The sequence below is a fragment of the Antrostomus carolinensis genome, unplaced genomic scaffold (assembly GCF_000700745.2).
Source record: "Antrostomus carolinensis isolate BGI_N321 unplaced genomic scaffold, ASM70074v2 scaffold30006, whole genome shotgun sequence".
Taxonomy (NCBI): Eukaryota; Metazoa; Chordata; class Aves; order Caprimulgiformes; family Caprimulgidae; genus Antrostomus; species Antrostomus carolinensis.
The window spans coordinates 1-13,914 of record NW_010321654.1 but is presented as its reverse complement, the minus strand read 5'-3'; the positions used below and the strand labels follow the sequence as shown (position 1 = coordinate 13,914).

At 34.6% G+C, this 13,914-nt stretch overlaps 1 protein-coding gene across 1 annotated transcript in view; it reads right to left on the bottom strand.

The window, feature by feature from the left end:
• Positions 1 to 12,900, bottom strand: part of LOC104526542 (alpha-mannosidase 2) — a gene marked incomplete at both ends in the record, with an annotated part of 23,675 nt that extends 10,775 nt beyond the window's left edge. The window contains 5 exons of the mRNA XM_010170026.1: positions 888 to 1,065; positions 6,695 to 6,881; positions 9,264 to 9,437; positions 10,881 to 11,008; positions 12,729 to 12,900. Coding sequence (XP_010168328.1) covers positions 888 to 1,065; positions 6,695 to 6,881; positions 9,264 to 9,437; positions 10,881 to 11,008; positions 12,729 to 12,900 — 839 coding nt within the window. The remainder of the gene's footprint in view (positions 1 to 887; positions 1,066 to 6,694; positions 6,882 to 9,263; positions 9,438 to 10,880; positions 11,009 to 12,728) is intronic.
• Positions 12,901 to 13,914: the final 1,014 nt, after the last annotated feature.

Sequence of the window (13,914 nt, the reverse complement as noted above, 5' to 3'; positions counted from 1 at the left end):
AAAAACTAGCACACTACAGGCACTACTCAAATCTGCAGTTGGAGGAATGGAGGGAGATCTCAGAAAAGGTGAGGATAAAAGGGTGCACACATGACCAACACATGAAAGAGACGAGAATGGATTTAAAAAGCATGTGAAAGCAGCAATAGTGCTCTGTCACACAGTAGTCAAGAAAAACCAAGGTTGTGGTCCCCTATTTCTTATTCCCATACTGAAAGACAATGAAAAGGTGTCCAAGTACAGAGAACATCCATAGTACAAGAGGACTCTAAAATACTCAGCTTATACATTAGATTGTATGAATGTGTATATTAACACTCAAACATAATAAACAATTTAAAGTGATACCTCATCTGATAATTGTGTTAGTATATTCACTGCTTGTGCAGTCAGGTCAGTCTCTTAGATTTTATTGTATTCAACAACATATGTCAGCAATGGTGCCTCTTATGATTTTTTGCTTGTTTGTTTTGGGACATAAAACCAAGAGGACACAAGCAAAGCAACAAAATGTGCTTGAAATTCTAATAAGAAAATACAATAGTTTTAAATAAAGCCTGTGAATCTTAAATATCAATGCCTGAAGCCTGTGAAAACAAGACTACTAAAAAAACAACTAAACCTAATAGTTATTCTCTAAAATAATCTAGTTTGAATACTATTTACAGTTTCCAAGAAGATATTATTAATAGCAAAGTTTTTGTTTTCAAGGGAAAGGAGGTGGTAAAGGTAAAAAAATGTAATCTGCCAAGACAAACCAATCTGCTGTGAAATGCTATATAAAGCTCCACAGTTAAAACTGAAAACCACAATGTCTTTCTGTGAAGAATCTCAAAATACTGAGAAATACTGTTTCCTCCACAAACCAGAAAAAGCATTGTATTTACCTTAACATGCCATTCAGGATGAGAATTCATATAATCAAACAGCTTCTGATAATTCTGGTACTGCTGATCCCATTCTGAGCTCTCAGCATAGCGGAAATCATCCCCTAATGGAGCCAACAGAACTTTAGTACGGAAAAGCTTTGACTTCTTTCTGTATTGATCTAAAATCATCCAAGCCCTTGAGGGGAGAAAAAAAAAAAAAAGCAATTTAGAAAACAGAAGAGTAAAGGTAAGCATTTGATTAAACAATTCTTAGATATCAAGTTGTGCATTAGGGTGACCCTAAACAAGACATACAAAACTCTGCTACCTCATTTTGTAACAAAAAGCTGAATGCAATTCTCACCACTAGCACACTACATTCAACCTACTATTGTTGCAAACACTATGCTAATTAAATCCTCCAACAAGCTTATCAAGCTCCATCTCAAACAGTAGGTCAGCCTGCATCAATTTGTTCCTGTGCCAAAACTAACCTTCAGTTTAAATTATGTTTACCTGCTTTATATTTAGATAACAATCCTAATCCTCTCCAGCCCTTATTTACAATAATAAGCAAGTTCTTCTCATCTCCTCTGGTAATTCCCTTGGATACTTTGCATCATATCTTCATGTCCCTGACAGGAAAATTGCTCCTAAATTAATCTTTGAGGAACTCCAGCCTTAAAAAAAACCCCAAAATTTCTGGAGGAAGTTCACTACCAACAATCACTGTTCCCCTTTCAGCCAACTTATTACCTGTCTTAGAGACAGCCCTCTTAAGCTTTAAGCATGTGTCCTGAAAAATTAAACCCAGTGCTTTTCTGCTTTTGGTCTTCAAAAAAAAAAAAAAACCAAACCAAAAACCAACAACACATGCATGCACAGCAAAAAGTCAGTAAAATTATCCTTTGGCAACTACTAACTCTTTGCAGGGTAAAATATCAGTTCCGTCATTAAGCATGAAAGTATTAGAAATCAGAAGTCTGATGTTTGGGTGTCCTGGTTTTGCTAGGATAGAGTTAATTTTCTTTCTTTTTAGTAATTAGAAGAGTAGTATTTTACTTTCAGTGTTTCAGTTCAGACTTATCATGAGAAGAACGTTGATAAAATACCAATGTTTTTAGTTACTGCAGCTCAAGGCCACAGTGTTTGTCTGTTTCACAGCTGCACCAGGACTGGGAGGGGGAAGCGCAGTGAATAGCAAAACCCAAAACTGCATCTGGTTGTGCCAATGAAATATTCCATATCATATCATGTCATGTCAGTATATTAACCAGGGGTGACCGGAAGACGGGAGACATTCTCTCGGGGATCGCTCGGGCTCACTCTTCCGGGGTTTCGGTTCGGGACCGTCTCGGCTCCGGGGTCGTTAGCTGGCACAGGCTGGGAATTGGTCAGCGGGCAGTGAGCACTGTGTATCACTCATTTGTATAGTCTGTTATCACTGTTGTTATCATTATCATTTTCTTTTAATTAGTAAATAATTTTTATCTCAACCCGTGAGTTTCCTTGCCCTTCTTTCCAAATTCTCTCCCCTGCTCCCTGGGCGAGAGGGGGGGAGGGTGATAGAGCAGGCTGTGTTTGGCTGCAAGCTGCAAGCAAAAGGGTGAATCCACCCAAACCACCACATTGGGTTACTGAAAAGGTCCATTTCCCTCCCTCCCAACCACAAACACTACCAAAATCTTCCGACACTGATCCTCTCTAATTAAAGTTACGGAAATAATTTTAGAAGGGAGCATAAACCATAGTAACATGTTTAAGAAAGCAGAAATAAAAATAACAAAGTTTTAAACATAAAATAGCAGTAAAATCCAGATTCCAGTGAGCTATATGTTTCTGCAAGTCTTTTTAATACATGGTCTATCAAAATCTACTTTCAATTCATATACTTGAAGATTTGTCACATAAACATTTTTTGTGAGAATTGAATCTAGTCCAATATATTTGAAACCATATTTCTTTGACCAGCAAGACAAGGGGTTTTTGTTTATCAGATTATAAAAGTATTGAGTAAACACAAGATCTGACTTTATTCTGGAGGGAGAAAGAAGGCACAACAATGTATTTAGTTAAGTATATACATAGTTCTGCTGGGACTACAATAGACACAACTAGTGGCTTCCCCCTGTCTCTGTCTATAGTTTGATTTACACTTCAGATTAACAAGTATTTATACTTGAATCAGTGTTTTCCACGACTTTCAACAGGTTGCAGATTTAAACATAAAGATTTCCTCTCCACCCAACTAACAGAAAAATTAGAACACCACAAGATTTTGTAATGACACCTTCTAAGAAGCCAGCCTTACTCAAATTTTCGATACGCAGCCTGTATTTGGAAACACACATTATTTTAGAGCCTCTTGAAGAATACAGGATTTCAGGAAAGGTTACAGTTAACAGGATATTGACTTTGACATCTCTCGCCAAAGTCCTCCTCTAGTTTCTTCCCAAATCTACTGCAAAATTCATCAGTATTGCTGTTCTTTCTTTCTTCAAAGTACTCATAACTGTAGGATTATTAGCCAGTTTTAAGGGGGCAGCAAGATCTTCCTCCGTCACAAACTAGTTTCAATTGCAAAAACACCAAAGAAAAATTAGATGTCTAAAGTCAGATATATTCTCTTAAGCTTCTCTCAAATAACTTCCTAAATCACTATTTCATATGGGAGTAAGAAAGGAAACCCCCAGACAGAATTTGCTAAAGATTAAAAATATTTCTGGAGGGGAAAAAAAAAAAAGATCCCACTGAGTCTCACCAATGCTTTCCCATTCTGATTCCCCAGCAAGACAGTATTAGATACATTTTGATATGTTTATCCTGCCCACCTGAATAAAAGTTTAAAAGCCAAAGAGACCAGTCATCATAAATTTTTTGTAATACTGTAAATATGGATATAGCGTATCAGCAGCAACACCATTTTAATAGTTTTTTTTTAAAAAAAACCAAAACCAAAAACAACCATTTGGTGGGTTAGCGATTTTCTGTTCAGGTAATTTTGGGGAGGAGATGGCTATGCAGACAGGGTGAGTACTTCTTAAGAGGGCGATTTCAGATTCTTGAGATCGGCAATCACAAACTAATCATCAATGCACGTCAGTAATGTAATTCTGAATGCCAGTTGCATGTCATGCAATGTGACCAACCATAAAGAGAAAAAAGCTGAAGGGTTAAAATCAGGCTCTGGAACAGTAGAAGGTGAAGGGGAAAGTGCATTTTCTGTTCCTTCTTTGAAATATATAGCTTGCAGTACAGATTCATTCCTATTTCCATGCATGACAGAGACATACACCAAAACAAGCTATGCTTCCTCCAACAAAACAAGTCGTTTCCATTCAAGGAAAAAAAACCCAACAGTTGTTTTCTCTTGCTACTGTGAAAAGCTATAACTTCAGCATTCAAACATATGGATAAAAACGCAGCTGCAAAACAGGGCAAGTCCAACAGCAACCTTTACAACTTAAACTGTTATGAAGTGTAATTAAACAAGCATAGGCTTTTAATTAGGCTGCTGTTTCATTCCTTCCTACCAAATTACAACTAAAGTGGCAAGGCAATGATAAATCCAACAGCTACTAGTCCTAAGTTTTCAATTCAGTATCTCTTCAGTGTATATGTACAGCCATAACAGTATTGAAATCAAAAGAACAGTCCCAGTTGAGTATTCAAGATCTGTATTTTATTATTTTTGTTGCAGCTTTAGCGTTGAAGAAAAGTCAGAGATCTAAACCTTGCCTCTAAAATAATCAAGTGTGTATCAAATACTTTTTTCAGATCCATAGATCTTTCAGTGTAGATCTCCTGTATTTTTCCAGTCTTAAAAAACAAACCAAACAGAGATGAGAGACAGATTAATTAGTGTGCTACAAACTAACCTTGGAAAGCCTATGACGTAAAGATAGATTTTCCACTTACTTCTGGATACTCTGCATCTCTTCATCATAACAACTGTAAAACTTGTTTTGTCACAGAGGTCAGAGCAGATAAGTTTTTGGTTGCTTTCAATACTCCAACTTTTTTTATTCATATATGAGTATTGTTTTTAGCATTCACCAGCGAAACACTGCTTCCCATATTTTATGGATTTATCTGAAACTACACCCTCAATTATGGTTCCTGTGTTCCTTCCAGTGTTCCAAATGTAAATAATCCAGGCTCCCAACTCAAAGACCATGTGATAGTTCTACTTTTCCCTTAGGTGTTATCTACCACACTGCTGTTTCACCCCCCTGTTCAACCCCAAAATTGTTCTTATCTCCCAAAAGCTGATGAAAAAATTATTTCAGAGACGACACTGAGACAATCTCTTTAACTTGATCATATGTTCATTACATGCCTACTACATTTCTTTTATTCTTTGATTTTATATGACATGGTGAAAGAACCATTTATTTTACAAGGTCTAACTTAGACTGTTATGCAAAGGTTTCATCTTGGAAGTGCAGGAATAATTAAGATCTAATGAAAAAACAAAAAGCTTAAAAAGCATTCTGAGCAGGCTCTCTAAATTATATTTATATGTATTTGTTAAACAATCTGTTACTTTTCTACAAATATCTGTTTCAACTAATTAGGATACATAATCAAGATTTTTCTTTTTACAACTTTGATTTAAAGACACAAGAATTCCTTCACATTTGATAAGCAATGAGTGTGTCATAATGATTCTTCTATAGCTCTACTGTCCTCTGACACCTTCAGGTTTCATTTTTTCCTGCTTTTAAAGAAAATGACTTTCTTTCTGTCATCATTCCAATGGCTATCTTAAAATATGACAATTGTGATGTATTCTTTTTTATTTTCGTTTTATCTTCAACAAAATTTTGAAATTGAATTTTACTGACAAAGTGAAGTTTTCAAGATACTTGGCAAAATTAATCCTCAGAAAAAAGACATGCAGACTTGACATGTAGACAACCAATGCATCATCACATGATCACTTCAAAACTTCAGCACCAAGACTAGAATCAAAAAGTCACTCTGCTAGCTTTAATACATTTGTTATACTTAGCAATTTGCAACAATTGTAAACACCTACCTAAATTTCTAACTCTTGAACTTGGGGATGGTTTGAAGGCCTGAATATAGTAACATGACCATAGAATACAATATTTTTTTCTGGAAAAATCTCCAGCAGTTCTATCTTCCCCTTCTTTTTTTTAACTTTTTTTTCCCCCTTTTTTTTCCTTTTTTTTTCCCCTTCCTCCCAGAATTGAGAAGTAGTTTTGCAAAACCATAAACTTAATTCTTACCCTTGGCAAAACAAGTCAATGTTTCTATTTGAAAATTAAAGTTTTCCACCCTGTCCAGACATAAAAGACATAAGACTCGGATTAATTTAAAGTGTCCACTTCAGGAAACCTAGACCACTGATTGACAAGTTTTGAAAGGATATACCATGGAAAATATCTCCCCATTTGCAGTTACAGCATACGACACCATACTGTCCCCGAAATCTTCCACTGTCAGGAGACAGATCACTGTCTATTCATATAATTTGCAAAAACTAGAGCAAATCAGTAACATGACTGTAATCAAATAGATGACTATGTTCTGCCTAGCATTCAGAAATAGTAATGTATCATGAATGGAAAAGAAAGAAGTTTAATGCATCTTCCTTAATTATAACCTATCTTCAAATTTCACTAACACTCATGTTCTGAACTTATGAGCAAACACTAGGGTAAGTAATAGGTATTATTTTCCCATGACAAGTTTATTTTAAGAGATATATAAATTCACCAAGCTATGCCAGATATCATCTTTGACCAGTACATTTTTTTAAAAAAGTTATTCCCTTGAAGAATATGTAAGAATTGTACCTGTGCTGAACATTTCCAGCATGAATGGCTTCTGGTGGAACTCTCCATGGACAGCTTACTCTTCCTCCAGGAAGACGTTTGAAATCAAACTGGCAGCAGATTTTTGGATCTGGACCACAAGTATGAGGAACATCATAGCTATAGAAAGGCATCATATGACAAAGGATATCTGTACTGGATCCAAAATCTGGAATTAAATACATAGAGCACACCTTTAAAATAAATCCTCTCAGATTTGCCAAAACTAAATTAGTGCCATGTTCTTAATCCAAGAATTGTATTAAAAACATTGTATTAGGACAATTCCTTGCTCTGAATATCCATACCTGCAGTCTACCTTTCTTTGTATCTTACATATAAAGAGGCTAAAACCAGAAATGCAACCAAAATTGGAACATTCCAATCAAGCACCAGCTGACTGGGAAAGATAGGAACAAAATGTTAGGGTTTTTTTACCCAGACAAATCTCATTATTTCCAGAACTGGAGAGTTTAATAAAACACATCTTCTATATTTTGAGGGAATCAAAACCAACAACAAAAAGTGGGGGGGAGGAGGGCGCCAAAAACAAGAAGACCAAACCAAGAAACAACCACTCTTCTGTCATTACCTCACTAGCACATGATTTGAACTGGTTGGCTTTATCAATATCTTAATTTCTTGAACACATAACTTCAATACATTAACAGTATAATAGAATTGTACTGTTAATGATAGATTCTATGTGCTTGCACATTGAATTACATAGAATTCTATGCACTTCTGACACCATCTTTGCAATCCTAATTTTTCAATATAGTCACCACATTCTCTAAAGTTTAACTCATCAGGAGCAGAGATCTACACACATTTTGTCCAGTCTCAAAAGAGGTCTTTCAAAATTTAACTTTAAAGAGAACCTGAAGTTCCCACAGAACTTAAGAAAACCTTAAGTTTACTTATCTCGTAAAATGCCTAAAAACTGTTTCAGCACTAACGACTTACAGTAATTTTATGCTGGAAAAAAATGGATGAATGCTGTAGATGTACACAGAACCTGAGTCCTAAGTATGTCAACAATACATATGCAAGTACTCTTCAAAACCTTAACAGCCTCAGTCTTCACAGTTCCAATCCAGACCTTTTGTTTAAAAACTTGTATTTTACTACTACTTACTTATTAATTAAAAGGTAATAGTCCATATATATATATGCATTTACTTTTCAAATACAGGAGTTCTCTTTATCTCAAGTACCATGACTATATACTATGCCAGATGAGTGTGCAGTGATCTTCTGATATGTGGCCGGTTTTGAAAGGTCTTCTTTTGAAGCCCAAACACTAGACCATATCACACATGTGATTTATGTATGCAACTGTTTAGGAAAAAGGACCGTCAACTAAATATTCTGAACACTAAGTGGCACACACCAACGTTCAAAGAAAAATCTCTTAAGAGTCAGTAGCTGACAAATTCTTTCACAGTGATATACTTTCCTCAAGTCAAGTTTATTTGTGCAGTAGATTGTTTTCTCTGAATACTCTCCTTCCTACAATTTCCAATTAAAAACACAGGAAATAAAAAGCTGCAAAATCACCACTGCCTTTCAATAGCAAGCACTAAAATTGTTTTTTTGACCCTGTATTGATAAAGCAGTGACATATTAGCTTACTTTAAAAAACAGAAAGATCAAAACCTCAACTACATACATTCATCATACAACTTACAGGAATGCTGGTACAGCACAAAGCAAAACAAAATATTCATGCAGAAAAGTCCATTCATCTACAGACACATCAGTTTGCTAAGGTATAATCACTACATTACCTAAGAAAACTTTCATACTCTATATTGTACAAAGGATGTAAAAAAGCAATTATATTTATTCTAAGAATAATGTTTTAGATGAGAATTTCATTACAAATTAAAACAGTGAAATGTTTTCATTCTATTTTTTTGACTAAAGATAACCTACAAATTTCAAGTCCGGAGAAAGCTACTGTAATTAATGATACTAATATGTCACATCAGCTAAGGAAAACTGGTTGCTTGAAAGATCTCTCCATCTTTAAATCTTCAAGTTTGGCCTTTTTTCCCCCCCTCTCTCTCCAAGATAAGTGTTCCTTCTCCCCCACTTTATGTCCACATAGTAGGAGCAGAGAAGTGAGAAGAAGTGTGAAAAAAGAAGTGAGAAAAGGAAAAATAATATTCCAGTCATTTACTTTTTTTATACATACTTGTAAGGAATGTGGGAGAAGGGAAATACAAGGAAGTAAAAGCACAAATGAAAGTTAAGAAACAGGAAGCTCAGAGGAACAACAGCAACAATACAGGTTTTATATTTAACCCCCTTCCTAAGACACAGGTACTCACATTCCATTTCTGTTATTAAAAACAAAATTAAAAACCCCTTAACTTAGGTGAAAGACTTCTTTATTTTTAACAAAATTGCAAGTCTAAAATTTTAAAGTCTCAGCTAACTTCTCTAAATAACCTGTTTTGTAAAGATTTCCATAGTATTCCAAGTTCTCTCCAAATTTCACCTGTATAAGTTAACAAATAAATTGACATAAAGAAAAAACACATACCCCAGTTCTGTCTCCAAAAAAATTCTAGTGTCTTCTGCATTGCAAAATGTTTTTTAACTGAGTAATGAACTCTCTGTATAAGCATACTGGAAAATCCTGTGCGTTTCAGAAGGTAAGCCATTGTTGGTGAATGCCCAAAAGGATCAATTGCCCAACCAGACTTTGGTTTTACTCCTGTTGACAAAATAAAAAAGTGAAGAGGAAAGAATGTTTCATTTCTCACTCAAAGTTACATTAACATAACTGAAATCAGAGCACTGAAGATAAAATTTCCAAGAAGAAATACAAATACATAGCTATTAGGCCTCCTGCAGAACACACCCTGGAATTAACAAGCTTGAATTAAACAGATAAACAATTAACAACAACAACAAAAAAAAACCTGAGATTACTACTATACATTGTTATACTACATCAGTTGTGTTTCAAACATCTTTACATGGAACCATAATGAAAAACATCTCATTTTTCACTTTATTTACAGATGTTACAATTGGAAAGACAAGCAGAAGGAAAATGAATGGATGGAGGTAGATTGATGTTGTAGCTTGTTGAATTTTCACTGTAATTTAAATGTTAACTTTTGTTGGCTTTGGAACTCATGTTGATTAATCCCATCTTTTCACTGAATTTCATACTATCAAATAAAGAAGCCATGTCTAACTCTAGTTTAACTGATTCTTCAACATGGTTCCTTGGGCACGTTTTTACTGTCTTACCAAAAAAACAGCAGAGAATGCATTACACTTTTATAAGCCTTTCCTCTGCTCCATCTCTTAATTATGTCAAGCTGTGTTAATGGAAATTGCAATCTAAGAAAAACATACTGAAACAGCTTTTCAAAATAATTTAAGTTAATTGAGTGAAGTGAAGTTAACTTATTATTATTAAAATCACCGTACAAATATTTTCTATATAAAAAGCGTTATCTCTGCTTATGGAACATTATCTCTACTTCTAAAACTAAACAAAAAACCCCTCTCAAAACCACCAAAATAGTTTAGCCAACATTACTGCAGTCAGTAATTCCTCAAAGTTTCAAAAGCAGGCCTTTTTTTTTTTTTTAATATGAACAATTCTACTATTACAATGGGTTTAGGTTTTATAACTATGAGTACTGCTGTAATAACTACTACTAAATTTCATATTTACTCTTTTGAAAGCCTTATATAAGAGAACCTAATGAATACACAGCCTGCAGAATAGATCCAGACACATGAACAGAATATAAATTTTAAAGTCATTTTAAGGCCTTTGTCATGATTTTCAAAAAAACAAATGGCAACTGGGAAATGTTTGTGATACCAGAGCCATGTGATCTACAGTTGAGTGTGATCTACTGTTATATTTTACTATGCTGATATACTATGCACAACTTCCACTAGTCAAGACAAAATGTTATGACACCAAATTTTTTAAATATATTTCCTCCGGGAACCCCTATCTGCAAAGAGTAATTGCAAATACCAGACTCAATCTCATAGCTTCCAGTAAGGGGTCTGATTTAATGCTTTAGGAAAGCAGAGTAAAGAGAGTCTTCTAAGCACCTTAGAAAAAAAAAAAATTCTAATTTATTTCCTGTATTAACACAATCAAATTTTAGATCAAGCTACATACCAAGGTTCTTTTCTAGCCATTGATGTCCTTCTATCAGTTGGTCAATTAAAGCAAAATAGTGAGGAGAGGCTTCATCAGGCATAACCCATCCTCCTGTTACTATTTCAAATTGTCCATCTTTTATTAACCTGAAAAATATAGAAATTGTGTTCATAATCTTGCAATTGAAAATACACTCTTAAAAATCAATTTCTGAATACCCAATAGGTATTTATCAGGGTCATGATGCCAAAATTGACATTGCTTGCCCTATTTCCAACACTGGACTAAATTTCTTTAATCAAATGGGGAAAGAATGAATAGATGAACAGCGAAATTTTTAATGCCTCTGTGCAACAAAAACTACCAGCTCTACTGCATGTGCCATAATATTTATTTTTTTTTAAATCAGGAAGAAGGCTATCTCCTGCATTGATTACAAAGATAAAACTGTATGTACCACAGTACTGAAGGTCAATTGAGTGAGGTGCCTAGACACTGCACATTTGAAGCACTACTATCTTCCCATCTTTGATCTACTGTCCTTTCTATTGTTTGAGAGACCTTACGGAGCTTTGAAGTTTATTGTATCTATAGGCTTCAGACCACCTCATTCACTAAAACGCCTTCTTGAAACAGATCACAGGATGATCCAGTCTCTCTATTAAGATGTCAGTGAACACAACGATCGTGCTTCCAGCATCAGGTGGTCCCTACAGTTAAATATAGTAATTTCAGCACGTATATTGTACATTAGCATATAAATGTTTCACGAATTCAAGAAATAAATACAGTAAACTTATCAAAACTTAAGTCACATTATAGATAACACCCATAACAGTAATGAAAAACATACAGCCAAAATAATCTTCAGTGCAGCTTCTGTAAGTTTTACAGCAGCTTAACCAACACCCGATTACCCCTGAAAAAAGGAAACAGTTCCCTGGTGACTACTGTTTACTGTTCACTGTGTTCCAAGGGATCTTTTTAATCTCAAAAAACAACAGCTGTGCTGTAATACTAATGCATTGTACATATATTTTTAAATATGTAGTTTTTTATGTATTTATAGTAGTGATTCCCACGATTTCCAACATTACCTAACCTTTGTAATTGTGAGGCTCTCAGAGCCTTAATGTAAAGTGCAACCCATGCATCTTGAAGGGGGGCATGAGAAGAAGGCATCATAGAGATGAGCTAAGAACTGTTGGATTACGTCTTAAAGCAAAGTGGAAAACAAAACAAAACAAACAAAAAAAAACCACCTTTTGAACACTATAAACCCTTACTTCAAGTGTATCCAAGCAGCACGCTTTCTTGCCTCAAAGTCTAGGCAAACCTTTTACTTCTGTATTACATTTTCACTTGATTTCAAACAGAACTAAAAAAAGCAAGGGTGTAGAATATGTACTACTTTACCATTCAAGCAGCTGAGTCTTTATAAAAAATACACATATTTAAAACAAAAAAAATCTCATTTCATAATTGTTACAACTGAACAAAAAATTACCACATATAAACAGCTAATATGTAAGATTATTTTTAGTCTATTGCCACTGCTTCAATGTGACTTCAAATAAAGTTTAGAATTCCAACTCCACTATAATTTGAACAGTATCTTCTTCGTTGTACATAGAAATTTTTAGTAATTTTTTTCAGCAACTCAGTGATTTGGCTTCACTTCTCTAAGTGGATTTTTATTTTGCAACTGGAAAAAAAAAACTAGGGCCAAAAAATCAGAACTTAAGTAGTTGATTATTCTAGCAATTCTGCATCACAAGTGAAATCTAAAGTTTACAGTGTAGTCAAATAGACAAAGTCTAAGAACATGTCACATGGAAGATAAGAAATAGTGTTCAGTGTTCGAACCTTTTAACAGCATCCTTTTTTTGGTTATCTATTCCATCCCACCATTTTGAAAAGTAAGATATCTCAGACCATATAAATTTCCTTCGGTTGTCTTCTTGCAGTTTTATAACCATATTATTTAAAATATGCTGTGTCTGATCTCTGAAGTAATCATCAAAAGTCTTCAGCCAACCTAAGAAAAAGAGAATATGAAATTTAAGTTGCGTTCAACAGTCGTAGAAACTTTCCTTCTTCCTATTCCCTACAAAAAGTTGAGTGAAGCATTTTCTTAAAAAGCTGAACTTTACATGCTGTGGACAGTTGAAAGTGCTACAAACTCTAGAGGAGTTTATTTTTACAAACTTCAGAAGTTTTTCTTCCTAAATGTATAAATATATGCAATATTAGGCTTTCCACTTAGATCAACACAGAACACGGATTTTAAAAATTGTGGATTTTTTTTTTTTTTTAATTTAAGCACAAATTAAGTAGTTGAAAAGGAAAATGCACGTATCTGCAATTGATTTTCCTTGGTAAGTTACACTAGGTTTTTTCATTCACATCAGGAGGACTGTAGCATCTACTAACAGATCATGTTCCTAGCCCAAGCCCTATCCCCAACACACACACCCCTCAACACCTCCTAATCCTTCTGTCAATGTTTTTCTTATTTCAAGTCATAAAGCACCCCATCACCCTACCTTATGTAAAACAACTGAATGAAAATCCTTACTAACAGCATCTTATACCTACAGCTTGAGAAGAAAATTAAGAGCCACTAATGGTAGCCCATAGACCTTGAAGAAATGAAATCAGGGCAAACAAAGCAGCAGTAAGCCCTGCAGCACATGTTCAGCATCATTTATGAATTAGGGTTTTGTTAGCAATGACTGAGAAAAGAAATATGTTGCAGCTGCATCTCTCATTAGAAGATGTATCAGTGTGATGCAGAGTAAAGGGAAAAACAACTTTAACCATATACTGAGACCTTACAGAGCCTTCCATGAAATTCTTTAACCATTTCCTAAAACCTTCCATGAGAAATTATATGTATCTTCCTTCCCAGAGCCTGAAAGGGATATGTTCTTCCTGTAACTATAACTGGAAAAAAGAAGCAGATAAGTCTGTTTACTTAATACGCAGGAGGCATATTTCTACACTTCATACCAGCTTTTGTCACTGTATTGGGTTTGTGTGGCAAGGTTTT